General features: G+C 41.3%; 1 protein-coding gene and 1 pseudogene across 2 annotated transcripts in view; one reads left to right on the top strand and one right to left on the bottom strand.

Annotated features, from left to right (window-relative positions):
- Positions 1 to 5,287: 5,287 nt before the first annotated feature.
- LOC308496629 (riboflavin kinase-like) lies at positions 5,288 to 5,810 on the bottom strand (annotated as a pseudogene). The gene has a single exon. The product of its transcript is annotated as a riboflavin kinase-like (transcript).
- Positions 5,811 to 14,841: 9,031 nt separating this feature from the next.
- The window catches only part of FREM2 (FRAS1 related extracellular matrix 2), a gene marked incomplete at its 5' end in the record, with an annotated part of 171,085 nt that continues 165,532 nt past the window's right edge, over positions 14,842 to 20,394 (top strand). Inside the window, one exon of the mRNA XM_081046640.1 lies at positions 14,842 to 20,014. Within this exon, the coding sequence (XP_080902766.1) occupies positions 14,842 to 20,014 (5,173 nt within the window). The remainder of the gene's footprint in view (positions 20,015 to 20,394) is intronic.

Raw genomic sequence — 20,394 nt, forward strand, 5'->3', positions numbered from 1 at the left:
GTTAAAATATATTAATCTGAAGTGAGACGGACACATTTTGTTGTACATAACTGAGATCTTCATTAATGAGAAATGTTCTCCTTTTTTCATCCATCCAAATCCCTACTGCTCAGCCTTGCCCATAGTAGGCACTCAAAATTTATTTCTTCAAATTATTTGTTATAAACACATTGTTACTTCCAAGTCTTCTAACTTTTCCTCCTTAGTCCTCCTTCTAGTATCCCTCCCAAGTGTGCAACATAAATGATATCTCTGAGATTTTTTAAGCCCAATAAATAACATTTTTGAATATGCTGTTTATTGGAAAACTTTTATTCGTACGTATGTATTTATTAGGTAAAGATACATGATCATTAACATTGGTTAAGAAGCAATACCCCCCATGTTTCATTTTGTGCCCTCAATTACAAGTTATTTGCTCTCCTAACATTGCAAACCTTATAAATGTGGTAGAAGTGCCCACCTGATATTTTGTAATAGATAAGAAAATGTATACATTTCTGGCGGCAATGTTTAAAATCTAGCACATTGATAAAGCATGTAATATATGCTGTTTTTATTATAACAGTTGCTGTTAAGCTGTTAAGCCCATGTCTTAAGAGAAGGGAAGGGATGAATTACTCAAATTAGTGTGGTCAATATCTGTCTTAAGCAACTGTTGTGAAGTATTTTGAATTATTGTACAAATACAGTACAAGAGTGAGGCTTTAGTTCACCTTTCAAAATATTCTGGTGTAGCTTTTAAGACAAATCTAAATAAACGCTTTACTTTTAAAATTTCTTTTGTTATAAATTCAAAAATGTGGCAACAAAATAGAAAAAAAAGTCTCATCCACAAACCCACCAGTATCACTCATTAATGTTTCTCTTTTTTGCATATTCTACCAGTTCTTATCCATGTGTTTTACTCTTTTTATTTTAAAAAATTATAAAATTTTTAATAAATTTTCCATCCTGTTAACTCACATAATTATTATTTTTAAAATATACATATCAGTGTAATTAATCAATATACTAAATTTTAATTTATCTCTCCATTTTTTAAAAATAGTTAGTTTTTCTGTTACTTTTTTTTTAAATTAAAGTTTATTGGGTTGACAACTGTTAGTAAAGTTACATAGATTTCAAGTGTACAATTCTGTAATACATCATCTATATATCACATTGTGTGTTCACCACCAAGAGACAGTTCTCCTTCCATCACCATATATTTGATCCTGTTTGCCTTCATCTACCACCCTCCTTCCCCATTACATCTGGTAACCACTAAACTATTGTCTGTGTCTATGAATTTTTGTTTCTTCATTTGTTTGTCTTGTTCTTTTATTGTTTTCAGTTTTATATACAACATATCCGTGAAATCATATGGTTCTCTACTTTTTCTGTCTGATTTATTTTGCTTAGAAATAATCTCAAGATCCATCCATGTTGTCGCAAATGGTACTATTTCATCTTTTCTTATGGATGAATAGTATTCCATTGTGTGTGTGTGTGTGTGTGTGTGTGCGCATAAATATATATATATATATATATATATATATATATATATATATATATATATATATATATATATATATATATATCACAACTTCTTTTTTTATAGTTTTATTTTATTTTATTTTATTTTTACATCCCTCACACCGTGAACCCCCCTCCCCCCATCCACCACCACCCCGACCTCACACCGAGCCATCACATTATACACATAAAATTATAGTTGGCATTCATTAATGTCCAGCCTCTGGTGTACAATGCCATGACCAGGCATTCACAGCATCCCTGAGGTGGTCTCCCAAACAGGACACATGTCCATCGGACACCCAACAAAATCCCCAAACACTATTGAATAAGTTCCCCAAAGTAATTCTCAAAAAACCCTGAGGCCATCCTGTGGTCACCAGCCGCCCCCCAATCCCTTCACCCTTCCCCCCATCCCCAACCCCCTTCCCCCGGCCCATCTAACAAATCTCGGTTTTTTGTGTCCCCAAAACTGTTTCTGATTAATTCATACACATATTCTTTTCTTTAGATTCCGCATATAAGTGAGATCATATGGTACTTGTCTTTCTCTTTCTGACTTATTTCACTTAACATAATGTTCTCTAGATCCATCCATGTTGTTGCAAATGATAAGATTTCTTTTTTCTTTATGGCTGCGTAATACTCCATTGTATAAATGTACCACAGCTTCTTAATCCAGTCATCGACCGATGGACATTTCGGTTGTTTCCATATCTTGGCTATTGTGTAAAGTGCTGCAATAAACATAGGAGTGCATACGGATTTTTGAATTGGAGTTTTGGATTTCTCCGGGTAGATGCCTAGGAGTGGAATTACTGGATCATAGGGTAGTTCTATCTTCAGATTCCTGAGATACCTCCATACTGTTTTCCATAGTGGCTGCACTAATCTGCAATCCCACCAACAGTGCACTAGCGTTCCATTTTCTCCACATCCCCGCCAGCATTTGTTGTTTGTTGATTTATTGATGATAGCCATTTTGACTGGGGTGAGGTGGTATCTCATTGTGGTTTTTATTTGCATTTCTCTGATGGTTAGTGAGGTTGAGCATTTCTTCATATGTCTTCTTGCCTTCTGTATGTCCTTTTTAGAAAAATGTCTCAAGTCCTCTGCCCATTTTTTGATTGGGTTGTTTGTTTTTTTGGAGTTGAGTTGAGTAAGTTTTTTATAGATTTGTGATATTAATCCCTTATCAGATATATCATTGGCAAATATCTTTTCCCATTCAGTAGGATCCCTTTTTGTTTTATTGATGGTTTCCTTTGCTGTGAAAAAACTTTTTAGTTTGATGTAATCCCACATGTTTATTTTTTCTCTTACTTCCCTCGCGCGAGGGGATATATCAGATATCACAACTTCTTTATCCGTTCATCTATCAAAGGACACTTTGGTTGCTTCCATGTCTTGGCCACTGTAAATACGGCTGCAATGAACATCAGAGCACATATATCTTTACTGATAAATGTTTTCAGATTTATGGGGTAGATACCCAGGAGAGGGATTGCTGGGTCATACGGTAATTCTACTCTTAATTTTTTGAGGAACCTCCACACTGCTTTCCATAGTGGCAGTATCAATCTGCATTCCCACCAACAGTGTATGAGGTTTCCTTTTTCTTCACAGGCTCTCCAACACTTGTTACTATTTGTCTTGTTGATGATAACCATTCTAAGTCGTGCAAGGTGGTATCTCATTGTGGTTTTATTTGCATTTCTCTGATGGTTAGTGATATTGAGCATCTTTTCATATGTCTGTTGGCTATCTGTATGCCCTCTTTGGAGAAATGTCTATTCAGGTCCTTTTCCCATTTTTTAATTGGACTGTTTGTTTTTTTGTTGTTGAGTTGTATGAATTCCTTATATATTTTGGATATTAGCCCCTTATCAGAGGCATTGTTTGCAAAAATTTCCAACATAGTTAAAATGACGATCTTACCCAAAGCAACATATAGATTTAATGCAATCCCCATCAAAATCCCAATGACATTTTTTAAAGAAATAGAACAAAATATCATCAGATTTGTTTGGAACCACAAAAAACCCCGAATAGCCAAAGCAATCTTAAGGAAAAAGAACAATACTGGAGGTATCACACTCCCTGACTTCAGCTTGTACTACAGGGCAACGATAATCAAAACAGCATGGTATTGACCAATGGAATAGAATTGAGAATGCAGAAATAAACCCACATAAATATGGACAGATAATTTTCAACAAAGGAGCCAAATGCATACAATGGAGAAAAGACAGGCTCTTCAAAAAATGGTGCTGGGAGAACTGGGAAGCCATGTGCAAAAGAATGAAACTGGACTGCTATCTGTCACTGTGTACCAAAATTAACTCAAAATGGATCAAAGACCTGAATATAAGACCTGAAACAATAAACTGCATAGAAAAAAACATAGGTATTAAACTTATAGACTTTGGGTTCAAAGAGGATTTTATGAATTTGACTTCAAAAGCAAGGGAAGTAAAAGCTAAATTAAATGAATGGGACTATATTAAACTGAAAAGCTTCTGCACAGCAAAAGAAACCACCGACAAAATAAAGAGGCAACCAACCAAATGGTAGAAGATTTTTACTTTTTTTATTTAACTAAAACTTTATTATTTATGCCTTTCCCCCAAGCTACAAGCACTCTTGTCATTAAATTACATTGTACATACACAACTACAACAGTTTATGTTTACTCAAGAATGTACAATCACCTTTAAAATAAATAACTTTCTATTTCATAGTTTAATTGGCTCTAAATAGTTTTTCCTTGAGGCAAAACAAGTATTTTGTGTTCTTTAAGAAACTGATATAGATAAATGAAACTGCTACGTATTCAGTTAAACTTTGAGGAAACCTAAAGATGAAGCTTTTGGATTTTTCTAAAATGCAGCACAGATAGGCACCTAATCTCTGTTCATATAGGAAAGGTGTGGAATGGTAGCGATAGATACAATTCTTTGTAAGCCATAGGATATTCTAAATGGAAGAAAACATGCCACTAACAAGTGTTTAACGGAAAGAAGAACCAAAGTCAAGAAGAATGTTGAATCTCTACTCTTGAGAGAAATGTTATACAACACAAAAATGAGACTAGAAATTTGAAAAACACTCATTTTAATGTTTTAAGAGACAGACAAAAAAAATGATAGGCAGAGGAGTCTAGACCAATTAGAAGTGAGACAGCTATAACAAAAAAGAACACAGTACAATGGTTTGCACGTAAAGAAAATGACTAATGAAAACACAATTTCACAAGTCTTCATGTTCATAATAATATATTAATGCACAAAATATCAAAAATATGAAGTATGACTCTCCCCCCTTAGGTTTATAATAGATGATCAAAAGTCTGTTTGATACATTTACTTTTATAAGCCTTCACATGTTGTACAAGTACATACAAGCTAGTATTTTACCATGAGAATTGGAGTTTTCATCTCAAACTAGTGACTTGCATTTTTACCCACAGCTATATACATTTCATTTCCATTATAAGACAAAACATTTCAAGTGATAAATTTTAATCAGTATATTACATTAAGAGAATCTTGATTTTTAAAATGAATCTTTTTGATACTGCAGCATGATGGCTTTGGTTGAAGCATAAATGGCAACTACATTGTACTATTTACACTAATTCATAGCTGTAGCAAAGATATAAAGAATATATTATACTTTGATTTTTAAAATATAACCAAGATGAGACTACATAGTTATGAGCAGAAAAATACTAGAAAACAGTGAATGAATAAATAAGATGATTTCTTCATCAGTGGCCATTCATTATTTTGTTTTTAGGAACATGGAAGAAATTGTCTTCTTTGGGTTTCAAATGTTTTGGTAAATCTAGTCATTTCTTAGCTTCCTCAATATCACCTTAAATTGCTGAAATAAGTGACTCTAAAGAATCGAAGTTCCTTTCTGGTCTGAGGTAGCCAACCATGACCACACTGAGGATTTCCCCATAGCAGTTCTGTTTGCAAGGGGGCATGATGTGAGTTTCCATGGACTTCTTTATATTCTTGTAGTATGGGTTCCACACTATGCTCACCACCATCCATGGACATCTCCACTTCCAACACTGGCCCAACCATAATAAATGCCAGTGGATACATCAGCTGGAAGATTATCTACTACTTGCTCAGGAAATTTAGCTGTGTGAGGATGAACAGCTGCTGGGGCCAAGAACAAAGGCCCACACCACTTGGCCCCTGACCCCAGCAAAAGTAGGGCTGGTGCTTCATGACGCTGTCGGCTGGGGGTGTGGGCTGCGGTCTGGTCCGCTGGTCAGGTGGAGCTGGGACCCCCCCACCCCCCCACCCCCCCACCCCCCCACCCCCCCACCCCCCATCCCCCACCAGTGCGGGGACAATAACGGGAGCTCCATCTTCAGTGCCAGCGGGAGCACAATGTCCCGGCAGGCCCCTCACACTGCGGACCCTACAGAAACTGCTGGGGGACTCAGAGCCTGCATCTCGGCCTCAGGAACCGCATTTTGTGACTTTTTTAATCAATATAATTACCATAAACATCTTTCTTTATATACAACTTCTTTCAACTTTAAATTAGTTCCTAGTATAAATTCTTGAAATTGCAATAACTATTTCCAAGGATTAAAAATATCATCTCCTCACTGGGAAATAACTAATATACTAACAATAAACTAATTCCTTTCCAACAAGTGTGGTAACAGTGTATATACCCTCCATTACTAGCATACCTATGGCTTTTTTCTTTCTTTTGAATTTTTGTTGCTGTTGTTTTGTTTTATTTTCTGAGAATTAAAAGGTAAAAATGAAGCTGGGGATTTGTCCAGTTAATTTATTTCTGCTGTTTCAATACACGTTTAGCACAATAATGTAACTCATTTTACTCTGAAATATCCTCAAACCACAAATAATGGAGGCACTGTGTTGACACACCAGATATCCTAGTAGAACTCAGTCACTGGATCTATACTACACAGGTTCAAATCCCCGCTCAATCATTTATCAGTTATGCAATCCCAAGAAAGCTTTTTTACTTAGGTCTCGGTGACACCTTTTATAATGGACACTGAAAAACAGAGCAAATAAAATGGTGAGAAGTCTGGGAGATGCATTGTAAGGCACAGCTTAGCAAAGCACTACTCAGTCTGGAGAAAAGATAGCATGGTGGGGACATGATTACTGACTTCAAATACCTGAAGAGCTGTCATGTAGAAGGAGTATATAAACTCCATTTCATGCCAGAGGAGAGAATAGATGGAATTCGGGATATTTCAAAGTAAAATAAGCTACATTATCCTGCTCAACAAATTTTGAAACAGCAGAAAGAAACTAACTGGAAAGATCCCCAGCTTCATTTTCACCTCTGGAATTCTCAGAAAAATCAAACAAGGAGGCAGTTTTCAGCTTTGTAGAAGGATGGGCTTTGTAATAATTACAGCTTGTCAGTGGTAGACCCGATTTCCACTGGGGTAGCAAGGTGGAGGGTTTCTAGCTGCAGCCAAATGACCAGCTACACTAGATGGTAAAAGTTAAATGCTGAAGTCTAGACAGGAAATCAGGGATGGGGAACTGGAATTTGGGGACACTGCTAAAAGATAACAGGGCTGTGCCTCGAGGGAGAGCTGCTTGAGATCCTAGGCAGGGCACTGGCAGGAGTGAGGCTGGCATCTTTCTAAACCAAGGCTAGAAAATTGCTGAAAAATAGGATCTAGAGATTGATTCACAAATAAAAAAGAAAAGACAATATTTGTGAAAGTTTGGAAGTGACCTACCAAAGAAATCATTCTCAAGAACTGATTCATCTTAGATAATAATTCCTGAGATTGTTTCTCTATGGTATGACTTTATAACTCTGTTTTGAAGCTATTAAAATAAGGGGATTTTTTTCCCCTCCAGAAGTGTATACACTATTCATCTCATTAAAATTAGACACATTTTTTTGAAATTCAAATTTATCCCTTACATTACTCTGTTTTACAGAACTTAATTAATCTGAGAAGCAGACAGGAGCTCTGTTTCAGAGGGGCTTCTGTTGAATCTCACATTGTATATCCCAAGGCCACCATGAGTATTTCAATGGAGGCTATTAGTAACAGTCAAAACATAGGATTGGCTGTAAGAAACCTACAGAAGTCATCCCATAATTATTATTTTTTAAAATTTAAATCCCAGTAAGAGAAGAGCTTTTTCCCTTATTTGTTCTTTGTTTAGTTCTGGGTTCAGCTGAGTGGTGGTCTCTTGTTTAAACTGTGTTTAAATTCCACTTCATTCTGAGTTTTGTTTGAAAACTTACTGGTGGAAAATCCATGGATATTTATGCTCCAGGATCACTGGCTTTAAAAAAAAAAGGAAAAAAAAAAAAAGATTGTAACGTGAAATATTTGGGAAAACTACCAATTGTAAAAGTCCAGTCTTTTATGCTGAACCTTAGGCCACACCGAGTTCTTACTGCTGGCTCAACTCAGGCTTCCGCAGCCAGTGACTTGGCCTTACGCCTTTCCCTCCTCCATTTACTTTCCTCAACAAGAAGGATACTCATAACTGTATGGATTGAGTAGCTTCCCAAGAGTGTCGATTCAGTGTCCGTATTATCAAAGCCTGTCAGAAGATAAGGTATCATCAAGCACTTGCCCTTCTCCCCGGTGCTCAGTAACCCTTTCACTGAGTAGGGAAAAAGTAGGAAGGTTTTGCCGAATGTTCTTCAAAGTGAAAAACTAGCATATTTCAGAAGGTAAAAGAAAGAGCAAACTAGTAGTAGACTACTTGAATTCTAATTCATTTAACTTTATTTCATCCAACTTATTTAATTCTGGTTTTGTCGATAATTGCATGAACTTGAAAAACATCACTGAACCCTGATGTGTATCAGTTTTCTCAAATGTGAAATAGTAATATTGCTACTTAATCAGTCATGCTGAGCAGTGATTGCATTTGGCTCCCTAAATGTGAACTTCTTTCTTCTAGGTAAGAAATTCCCACAGCAGTAATGAATCTTAGTGGTAAGCTAGTCACTCAACACCAGGAGGCCCAAAAGGCCCTGGTGCCCTTGGAAGCTGGGGCACCAGGGTGGGGGACCATCACTTAAGCTTGCATAACCCAGTCTTGCCTAGACCTTTGAATTTACAGTGACAGAGAGAATTCATTTGGTCAGTGGCTATAGTGACATCCCGAGTTCAAGAGCAGCAGAGGCTGTGGTTGCAGAGCTGCTGACGCCTACCCTATGTTGGCCATAGTGGGGTGCCACCTGCAGGGTCCAATGTCCAGCAGTGGCTGCAGTGCCATTCCCCCAGACCATTACCAAGCAGAAGCTTTGTTTGTAGAAGCCTAGGCTCTTTGGTTCATGTTCACATTTCTGAGCCTTGTAGTACCACTTTCCCCAAAATGATGGAAGCTATCCAATATCTTTTTATTTCCTTTTTTGTTCAATTCAACCAAATTCAGTTTCTGTTACTTACTACTAAGAAAGCTAAATAATATACCTGGCTACCTTCCAAAGCTGTTGTGACATCTGGCTGAGTTGTTTCAAGGGAAATTCCTTGGGAAAGGATAAAATGTGATCTAATTTCATGTAATGAATATTTACTGAGGTCTTTATAGAGTTAAAGGATGAGCAAGACTCAGGCTGGCTGGGTGGTCAAGACGCTTTCAAAAGAGAGAAGAGCACAAGACATACAGTAAGAGTGGTTTCATAAGAGAAATACAAGCAAAGGTGTAAGGTACAGGGGGTAGAGGGCAATGAAAGACAGCCAAAAAATGTGTAGCTTGCACTAAGGTGGGTAGGTGAACAAAGAGTCCATGGGGAGGAAGTATTTGACATCATCCTTAAAAATTGAATTGGAACTTAAGATAGGGTACAGATACTGGCCTTGCAGTGGGAGTCAGAGATCATTTTTCCTGTCCAGCTCCACTCTTAGGTCTCAAACTCCTTGGTTCAGTTTCCTAACCTATGAAATGAAGAAGTTACAGTAAATGGTTTGTAAGGTTCCTACAGTCCTTAAATTTCTGATTGATTCCCATGGGCAGATAGGGAGAACATTGCAGGCAAAAAGAGAATAGTGAAGCAAAAAGGCAAAAATTTTAGATGAGCAAAGATTTGGAAGCAAGGCAGCAAGTTAAATCTCAAAACAATGTGTATTTTAGCATGGAATATAAAGATAAAGAGATTGTGTTTCATTTGATAGGCCGTGGAAAGCCAGAAAAGATTTTAGCAAAACTGTATGATAAAAGATGGTCTTTTTTTCCACATCTACAGCAATGCATAGGATGGGCAATGCAACAGCAATGGGACTAGGATTTGAAGAAACCTAAATGAAAAATAATGGTGAACTAGGATTATGAAAACAATGGAAAGAGAGGACAATGGTGAACGAAGTTCTGGAGATAAATTCTCTCCAACTTAATGATTGATTGTAGAGAATGAGGTGAGTTGTGGTCAATATAACTTGTAGGGTAAAAGTCACCCTATAGGAGATTTATAAATCTGGTGAGAAAGTTGAAATTGCATACATAGACGATTCAGAGAAATGCATAGTTTGAAGGGGTAATGCAATTAAGGGAGAATTTCTATAAAATAGGAAAAATTAAGCAAGATTTTAACCAAAAACTGAAGCAATTAGAAAGACTGGAAATACCGCAAGAGAAGAAAACTAATAAATCAGTTAATATATATATATATATATAATTAGCATATCATTTCTTATAATAATAATCAAATATTTCAGTCTTTCACTAATAAGATACTAAGAAATAAGTCCAGGAAACAAGATAAGGAGAACCAAAGAGAAACTAAGAGTTTGCCATCTTCACTTACTAAAAATTTGGAATATAGCTCAGTAGGTAGATGATAGATAAATAGATAGATAGATAGATAGATAGATAGATAGATAGATAGATGGATAGATGATAGGTAGATAGATATAACTATATATTTACAGATATAGAAAGGTATTTGAAAATAATGGCCATTCTTCATTTTCACTTTTTATATATACATATATGTAAACACATATACATTTTATTGTTTCACATTTACAGTATATTCATGAAAATAGTCAAGGCAATATTTTCCCTTTCTCTACTTTTCCCTTGTCACATTTTGAGAGATGCAGACATTGACTTGTCCTAGCTCCAAGCAATCAAGTGGGAAAGCCAGCTTCAAAACAACCGGCTCCTAGCCCAGTGTTCTCTCTTCTTTCCCATAGTAGATGCCCATCTGAACACAGCTTTGTCTGGAAAATCTGGATGTTTGTGATGCTATGTGTGTCACCTAGTACTAGATCCATCTTAAAAATTCACCTATCCTCATAGTGAACTTTTACTTAACCTTATATTGCTACATTTTCATTTTAGTTTTCTTGTTGGTTAAAAAAAAAATGTTTCTTAGTGAGGTATGTGCGTGCCCACATCAATTCATGCAAATGTTCCATATATTTTAAAAAGAAATAACTGATTCATTGGCAAAGAGCATTAGCTCTGAGTTCAGTTTTCTCACCTACTAGTAGTGACGCATTTCTTTTTATTAACAGTCAGCTCTCTGGAAAGAATGAGAACTACTGCCTCTGACCACAGAGCATGAGGAAGCCGAATGTCAGGTCATCTATAAATTTGAACTTATGGCACCAAACACCAAAACCAAAAGGGTACAAAAGAGGCATTTGTCCATTAAGACTGAGTCCCTTGGTTTAGAGTTAAGGAGATACTAGTTGCAAAGCAAAGAGAATTGCTGCAAGTCACATAGTAGATGTCAGAGCCAAGGCTGGAACCCTACTCTTGGTCAATTAACCAGGGATGTTTACTCTTTTAGCACTGCTAAAAACTCCACAAATTTGGTGTTTATAGGCAAGCTGTGGTTTTAAACCAATCAAAGAATAAAATTCTGTTGAGAACTATCAAAAATGCTTGGTACAGAGCTTCAATCATTCATCTGTAAGAATTTTTAAGGTGCCCATGAGGCAATCTCCTCTACTGGAGTCTTATGAGCCAGTAGAGAAATATCAGAAAAGTTAAATAAATTCTGTAATGACACTGTAACATTTAAAATTTAACCAGATATATCTTTAGCTCCCGTCTGAATTCAGCATCCCAGTCCTGCCATCTAATTTCTAACTGAATGTCTTGCATGCATCTTAAATTCATCATATTACCTCCTTTATCTCAAAAAACAAGTTTTCTGGTGCATGACCTTAGGTAAGAGGTGATTCAAGTTTTAACCATCAGTAATTTTAGTTGACTCCAGGAGATATTTTGGTGTATTTCTCATATGCTAAACAAATTTACAAACTTATTTTACAAGGATATTTTGCCCAGATTTAGATTCAAGAAGTGTTAAAAGGCTTAAGAAAGGAAGAATTTAAATTTAAGCTGAGACTTAAAAAAATTACAAGTTTGCCAACTTATTTTATTCCTTATGATATTGAGAATGTTGGCCATAAAACAATAGTTTCTTGCTAATTTAAGTATAGAAACTTTTAACACTGAGGTATTTATCCAAGAGAGATCATCATCATCAATAATATTTACTTTCAGATGAGAATTTAATATTTCACTATTTTGTCAGTAATCATAATGTGAAATGTTTTTAAGGATATACGAATATTGTTAACTTCTATGTGAATTTAAAAAAAAAACAACAGATAACTAAAACATATATCCCCCAAAATCGTAATTTCTAAGAATCATTCCATCACTTCAATCAAGGAAGGCTAAATTAAAAAGTCAAAAAATATTATAGTTTATCGATTTCCATTAAGAAAAAAAAAGTGTGGACTTCTATTCTCACTGTGAAACAAAATATTGAACTCTGCCCTTCAGGCATACTACCATATTTCAAATGCTGATCTGATTTATCATTACTTGCAAGTCAAACAAAGTTGGACTTTGAAAGGAAGAATGGAAAATCCCTGAGCCCTTTGGGAAGCATCAGGCTGTTGGTCTGGTTCTGGTCAGAATATACCCAGAATCACAATGCCGGAAGAAGGGCCGCTTCGCTTTCAGTTGACACTTTTCAATCAAAACACATAACGAAAATTTGAAATATCATATATAAAGAGTCATATTCTGAAATTGATGTTCTATTTCACTTGGCATCTTCTTGTGTTATTTGTGAAAAGGAAAAAAAGAAATTTTCCTTGTCACTGCAATTCAAATTCTGTATGAAATAATAAATAAGTATAACAAATTACAGAATAAAAATGCCAAAGCAACTTGGAAATTGGTGAAGAGTTGGATGGAGATTTTGTCATATGTTGAAAATAATGTCCACATCCATTCTATGTTCCTGAGTGTTTATTTTGTACTATATTGTGAAACGTATTTATCAATTGTAAGGAGAGCTAAAAGCTCCCCAAAAGTACAATATCTCTCCCTCCCTCCCTCTCCCTCCTCCTCCTCCTCTTTCTTCTCTCTCTGTCTCTCTCTCTGTCTCTGTCTCTCTCTGTCTCTCTGTCTCTGTCTCTCTCTCTCTCTCTCTCTCTCTCCCTCTCTCTCTCTCTCTGTTTCTCTCCCTTTTGAAAGATTTCAGAACTTTCCATCTCTTGACTCCCAGGGGCAGATACTACACAGTGGCCTTCCTGGAGCAGAAACTCACATCTCCCAGCAATGCTTATGTACAAAGTTTGTGTTGTGGCCTGGAAAACAGCTCTGAGTGTGTCAGGCAGAGATCAAAATCTTGGACTGAGCTCAGACTAAAGTCACTACAGGATTAAAAGGATAAATGCTTCTTACTGCAATGTGCCCACATATGCATCTTATATCTTCAATTTAGACTGAAATTTAAAAGGGCATAACAGTTGCTTTCTTACACTCCTTTCTTTCCCAAATCTAAAATACCTTTAAGCAGGAAACAGACAGTATGGCCATTATTCCAATTCTGTATTCCAATTAATAATCTGATTATTATTTTGGGGGAGAAAAGAACATTACCCCAAATTAAACATTTTGGTCAGTCTGTATAAGGAAGACTGTTTAAGTAACTAATCTGAAAATGGTTGGGTTTTAATTGTGAGGGGTCTTCTGAAGGGTGGCGGTAGTTAGAAAACCTCTCAGACAGGGAATCTGCACACTTCTAAAACCGGGCAAACACAAGGGGGCAGGAAGAGCTCAAGCTCTGACTTCAAAACGGGCTGACTGAAATGGGAGCTAACCTATTTTAGTTCGCCCTCCGGATATTTATCAGTTCTCTTGGCATGCAAAGAAATGTGATGCTGACAAGTGGGTTTAGTTTGTACTTGGTCTAATGACTGCGAGGACAACGGGCACGTCTCTAATAACAGCTACATCAGCGACAGCTTTGGAAGAGCCTGGGGCGACATTCCCTAAAATTGACTGACTCTCTCTGGTACTAGCCTCGCGATTCCGATCAGACTGCATTTCTCACGCATTCCAAAGGCCCCCGTTTCACTTTTACTCTGTGAACTTCGTTTGCAAAGGAGGGGCTTATTAAAAACTCACCACTCCAAGGACTGTGCCCACTGTAATTTACCAGAAGACAGCGGCGTGTGTGGGAGGGGGCGCTCAATCTGCTCTAAAACTTGGCTTTTAGTTTCAGCTGTCCTTCGTTTACAAATATGCCCCCAGAGTTTCTCCCTAAACTGCAAAAGGCTCTGGGTTTCGATTCAAACTCCAGCGGCATTTGCGTATATTATAACTTTCCTCTCGGGTTTGCAAGTTTCGGTGAGTACCCCTGGGCGGGATGCCACTGAATTTGGGAAACGGGAGCTTTTTAAAATGGGTAATTCTGCATGGAAGGCAGCTGAAAAAGTGAATCTAGCCCAGCAGCTAGCCTCCCGGAGAGCGGCGGCAGCCCTAGTAGCCTCGGGTGGAGCGCGAACAAGGGTGGGCAGCTCCAGGCCACTGTTCCCCTCACTTCCAAGACAACTTGTTGCGACTTCTATCTCCTCCCCTCACCCGCGCTTTCCCCGCCTCCGCCCCTAGGAGCTGATTGGCAGAAATCACTATCCAACCCTCGACTCCAGACCTCCTCCGGGGACCGACGATTGGTCTCCTGGAAGGGCTGGGGGTACAAGGGGAGGGATTTCCCTCCAAGCTTAGGGTCCCGGGACCTGGGAAGGAGGAGAGGAGCCACTGATTTCTCCGCGCGACTGAGCCGGGAGCCGCAGAGCGGGACCGGCCGTGAGGGCTTGTCCTCCTCCGCGGTGGCTCCAGTCCGGGCCGTACTCCAAAGCTTTCCCATCCTTTGGGCCCAGCCTCGGTTATAGGAGAACCCTGCAGGCAGCGTGCGGAGTTCCTGGCACTTCTCCGAGGGGTCTCTTGTTCGCTGCCCAGATACTGACTGCGCACTCTCAGGCTGACCTGTCCAAGCCCTAACACCTGGACCATGCACGCAACCAGGGACCTTGGGATAGCCTCCCGCGCGCGCCGGATAGCCAGCCGCGCCGCGTTTCAGCCGATGCCTCCGCCGTCGGCCGGGCTGGTGGTGCTGCTGCTTCTGCTGTCACTGGTAAGCCGCGTTTCGGCGCAGTCCGACGCCGCCGGCCGGGCATTGCTGTCCCCGGATCTCGCGGGGGTTGCAGGGGTCCTGGCCGAGGACGCTATAGTGATAGCGAACCGTGGGCTCCGGGTGCCCTTTGGCCGTGAGGTCTGGCTGGATCCGCTGCACGACCTGGTGCTGCAGGTGCAGCCGGGAGACCGCTGCGTGGTGACCGTGCTAGACAACGACGCGCTGGCCCAGCGACCCGGCCGCCTGAGTCCCAAGCGCTTCCCGTGCGACTTTGGCCCTGGAGAGGTGAGCTACTCGCACCTGGGCGCGCGCAGCCCGTCGCGAGATCGCGTCCCGCTGCAGCTGCGCTATGACACGCAGGGAGGGGCGGCAGTGCTACCCTTGGTGCTGGAGGTGGAGGTAGTCTTCACTCAACTGGAAGTTGTGACTCGGAACTTGCCCCTGGTTGTGGAGGAGCTGCTGGGAACCAGCAATGCCCTGGATGCTAGGAGCCTGGAGTTCGCCTACCAGCCCGAGACCGAGGAGTGTCGCGTCGGCATCCTGTCAGGCTTGGGTGCTCTGCCTCGCTATGGGGAACTCCTCCACTACCCGCAGGTCCCAGGTCCAGCCAGCGAGGGGGTCGCCCAGGAGCCTCTCCTGATGGACTGCAAAGCTTTCCAGGAGCTAGGCGTGCGCTACCGCCACACAGCCCCCAGTCGCTCACCAAACAGGGACTGGGTGCCTATGGTGGTGGAGCTGCGCTCCCGAGGGGCTCCTGTGGGCAGCCCTCCTTTGAAACACGAGCACTTCCAGGTGCTGGTGAGAATCCGAGGAGGGGTCGAGAACACCGCACCCAAGCCCAGTTTTGTGGCCATGATGATGATGGAGGTGGACCAGTTTGTACTGACCGCCCTGACCCCAGACATGTTGGCAGCGGAGGATGCTGAGTCTACCCCTGACTTGTTGATCTTCAACCTCACCTCTCCGTTCCAGCCTGGCCAGGGCTATTTAGTGAGCACTGATGATCGCAGTCTGCCCCTCTCCTCCTTTACTCAGAGAGATCTGCGCCTGCTGAAGATTGCCTACCAGCCACCCTCTGAGGACTCTGACGAGGAGCGTCTCTTTGAACTGGAGCTGGAGGTAGTGGACCCGGAAGGAGCAGCCTCCGATCCTTTTGCCTTTATGGTGGTGGTGAAGCCCATGAACACCCTGGCTCCCGTGGTCACCCGGAACACTGGTCTCATTCTCTATGAGGGCCAGTCTCGGCCCCTCACAGGCCCTGCAGGCAGTGGACCACAAAACTTAGTCATCAGTGATGAGGATGACCTAGAGGCAGTGCAGCTGGAGGTGGTGGCTGGGCTCCGGCATGGTCACCTTGTCCTTCTGGGTGGCTCCATTGGCAAATCTGCCCCTAAGACCTTCACAGTAGCTGAACTAGCAGCCGGCCAAGTGATCTACCATCATGATGACAAAGATGGGTCACTGAGTGACAACCTGGTGCTAAGAATGGTGGATGGAGGACACAGGCACCAGGTGCAGTTCCTGTTCCCTATCACCTTAGTGCCTGTGGATGACCAGCCACCAGTCCTCAATGCCAACACAGGGCTGATGCTGGCAGAGGGTGAAACAGTGCCCATCCTACCCTTTGCTCTAAGTGCAACTGACATGGACTCAGATGACTCTCTGTTGCTGTTTGTGCTGGAGTCTCCCTCAACTACAGGGCATTTGCTACTCCGCCAAGCGCATCCTCCCCATGACGTGGAGGAGCTTATCCGGAGCCCTTGGAAGAAACAAGGAGCATTCTATGAGAAAATGGTGACAGAATGGCGGCAGGAGGACATAACGGAGGGGAGGCTGTTCTATAAGCACTCTGGGCCCCACAGTCCCAGACCAGTGATGGATCAGTTCACATTTCGAGTCCAGGATAACCATGACCCCCCTAATCAGTCAGGGCTGCAGAGGTTTGTGATCCGCATCCATCCTGTGGATCGCCTCCCTCCGCAGTTGGGCAGTGGCTGTCCCCTTCGGATGGTGGTGCAGGAATCCCAGCTCACACCGCTGAGGAAGAAGTGGCTGCGCTACACTGACCTGGACACAGATGACCGAGAACTACGTTACACCGTGACTCAGCCTCCAATGGACACAGATGAAAACCACTCACCAACACCATTGGGCACCTTGGTCCTGACTGACAACCCTTCCATCGTGGTGGCCCATTTTACCCAAGCCCAGATCAATCACCATAAAATTGCTTACAGACCCCCAGATCAAGAACTGGGAGTGGCTGCCCGAGTGGCCCAGTTCCAATTCCAGGTGGAGGACCGAGCTGGGAATGTAGCTCCAGGCACCTTCACCCTTTACTTGCAGCCAGAAGACAACCAGCCACCTGAGATCCTCAACACTGGCTTCACTATTCAGGAGAAGGGACACCACATCCTGAGTGAGTCTGAGTTACGTGTGAGTGATGTAGACACTGATGTAGCCCACATCTCATTTACTCTAACACAAGCACCCAAACATGGTCACATGAGGGTGTCTGGACAAATCCTGCGTGTAGGTGGGATTTTCCACTTGGAGGACATTAAACGGGGTCGGATTTCCTATGAACATAACGGGGATGAATCCTTGACTGACAGCTGCTCCTTGGAGGTCAGCGACAGACACCATGTGGTGCCCATCACTCTCAGAGTGAATGTCCGGCCAGTGGATGATGAGGTGCCCATGCTGAGCCTTCCTACCGGCACTCTGGGGTCCTATCTAGACGTTTTAGAAAATGGGGCTACAGAAATCACTGCCAATGTTATCAAGGGCACTGATGAGGACACTGATGATTTGATGTTGACTTTCCTCTTGGAAGATCCACCCTTATATGGAGAAATCCTAGTCAATGGAGTTCCAGCAGAGCAGTTTACCCAAAGGGACATCCTGGAGGGCTCTGTGGTTTATGCCCACACCAGCGGTGAGATAGGCCTATTGCCCAAAGAGGACTCTTTTAACCTGAGTCTGTCAGATATGTCTCAAGAATGGAGAATAGGTGGCAATTCTATTAAAGGAGTTACTGTGTGGGTGACCATCCTCCCTGTTGACAGCCAGGCCCCAGAAATTTCTGTAGGTGAACAGTTTGTAGTAATGGAAGGTGATAAAAGTGTCATAAACTCAATGCATATAAGTGCTGAAGATATTGATTCCCTAAATGATGACATCTTGTGCACTATAGTTATTCAGCCTACCTCAGGTTATGTTGAAAACATTTCTCCAGCACCAGGCTCTGAAAAATCAAGAGCAGGAATTGCCATAAGTGCCTTCACCTTGAAAGATCTCAGACAGGGTCATATTAACTATGTCCAGAGTGTCCATAAAGGGGTGGAACCTGTAGAAGACAGATTTATATTTCGTTGTTCTGATGGCATTAACTTTTCAGAGAGACATTTTTTCCCCATCGTAATTGTTCCCACCAATGATGAACAGCCAGAAATATTTATGAGAGAATTTATGGTGATGGAAGGCATGAGTCTGGTGATCGATACACCCATTCTCAATGCTGCTGATGCTGACGTTCCCCCGGATGATCTAACTTTCACTCTTACCCAGTTTCCTACTCATGGTCATGTCATGAACCAGCTGATCAATGGCACAGTTTTTGTTGAAAGCTTCACTTTGGACCAGATCATAGAGAGTTCCAGCATAATTTATGAGCATGATGATTCTGAGACTCAGGAAGATAATTTTGTGATTAAACTAACAGATGGTAAGCACTCTGTGGAAAAGATGGTGCTCATTATGGTTATCCCTGTCGATGATGAGACCCCCAGAATGGCCATTAATAATGGACTAGAAATAGAAATTGGGGAAACCAAAATTATACACAACAAAATATTAATGGCAACTGACTTAGATTCTGAAGACAAATCCTTGGTTTATATTGTTCGTTATGGGCCAGGACATGGCTTATTACAGAGAAAAAAACCTACAGGTGCCTTTGAAAATATCACACTGGGCATGAATTTTACCCAGGATGAAGTAGACAGAAACTTAATTCAGTATGTCCATTTTGGGCAAGAGGGCATTCGGGATCTAATTAAATTTGATGTGACTGATGGAGTAAATGCCCTCATAGATCGCTACTTTTATGTATCTATTGGCAGCATTGACATTGTTTTCCCTGATGTGATAAGTAAGGGAGTGTCCCTAAAAGAAGGTGGTAAAGTCATCCTCACAACAGACCTACTAAGCACTAGTGACTTGAACAGTCCTGATGAAAACTTAGTTTTTACCATCACCAGGGCTCCCATGAGAGGTCTCTTAGAATGCACAGATCAACCTGGAGTGTCCATCACATCTTTCACTCAGCTCCAACTGGCTGGTAACAAAATCTACTACATCCACACTGCTGATGATGAGGTAAAGATGGACAGTTTTGAGTTTCAAGTCACTGATGGACATAACCCTGTGTTCCGGACATTCCGTATCTCCATTAGTGATGTGGACAACAAAAAGCCAGTCGTCACCATCCATAACCTGGTTGTCAGCGAAGGCGAAAACAAGCTGATCACTCCCTTTGAACTCACTGTTGAAGACAGAGATACTCCTGACAAACTCCTAAAATTCACTGTCACGCAGATGCCTGTTCATGGCCAACTCCTATTTAACAATACCAGACCTGCCATGGTTTTTACCAAGCAAGACTTGAATGAAAACTTAATTAGCTACAGGCATGATGGCACGGAGTCAAGTGAAGACAGCTTCTCCTTCACGGTGACTGATGGTTCCCATACAGAGTTCTATGTTTTTCCTGATACAGTATATGAAACAAGAAGACCCCAAGTGATGAAGATCCAGGTCTTAGCTGTTGACAATAGTGTCCCCCAAATTGCAGTGAACAAAGGGGCCTCTACACTTCGCACTCTGTCCACTGGCCACTTAGGATTCATGATCACAAGCAAAATATTGAAAGTGGAGGACAGAGACAGCTTACATTTTTCTCTTAGGTTTGTTGTTACAGAGGCCCCTCGACATGGATATCTCCTCAACCTGGGCAAAGGCAACCACAGTGTCACTCAGTTTACACAAGGTATGGTTCATTTTTCTTTCCTTATAACCAAAGGGCATTCCACGTCTTATTTCCCGAGGACATGACTGTCACTGAAAACTTCATTAAGTAGAGCATCAAGTTAGAGTCCAAGAGAAGGGATGGAAAGGGAAATAAAAGGGAGGGGAGAATTCAAGGAGTCTCTTTCCTGGGAGAACGGCCTCCTTCTTGCCATGTGTCCCAGGGCAGTGACCTTCAGTAGAGAGGGTCTCAATGTGTTTTGATTGCATCAAGGTTTGCGACTAAAGGAGCCAGACTTTGGTGAATTAAAATTGAAGCAGGCTTTCCAGCTCTGCTCCACTCGCCACAGCTACCCTCTGAGCACCCTGTTTTGTATGCTGCAGATAGTTTATGAAGCATTT

The sequence above is a fragment of the Rhinolophus hipposideros genome (assembly GCF_964194185.1).
Source record: "Rhinolophus hipposideros genome assembly, chromosome: 4".
In the NCBI taxonomy this organism is placed as follows: domain Eukaryota; kingdom Metazoa; phylum Chordata; class Mammalia; order Chiroptera; family Rhinolophidae; genus Rhinolophus; species Rhinolophus hipposideros.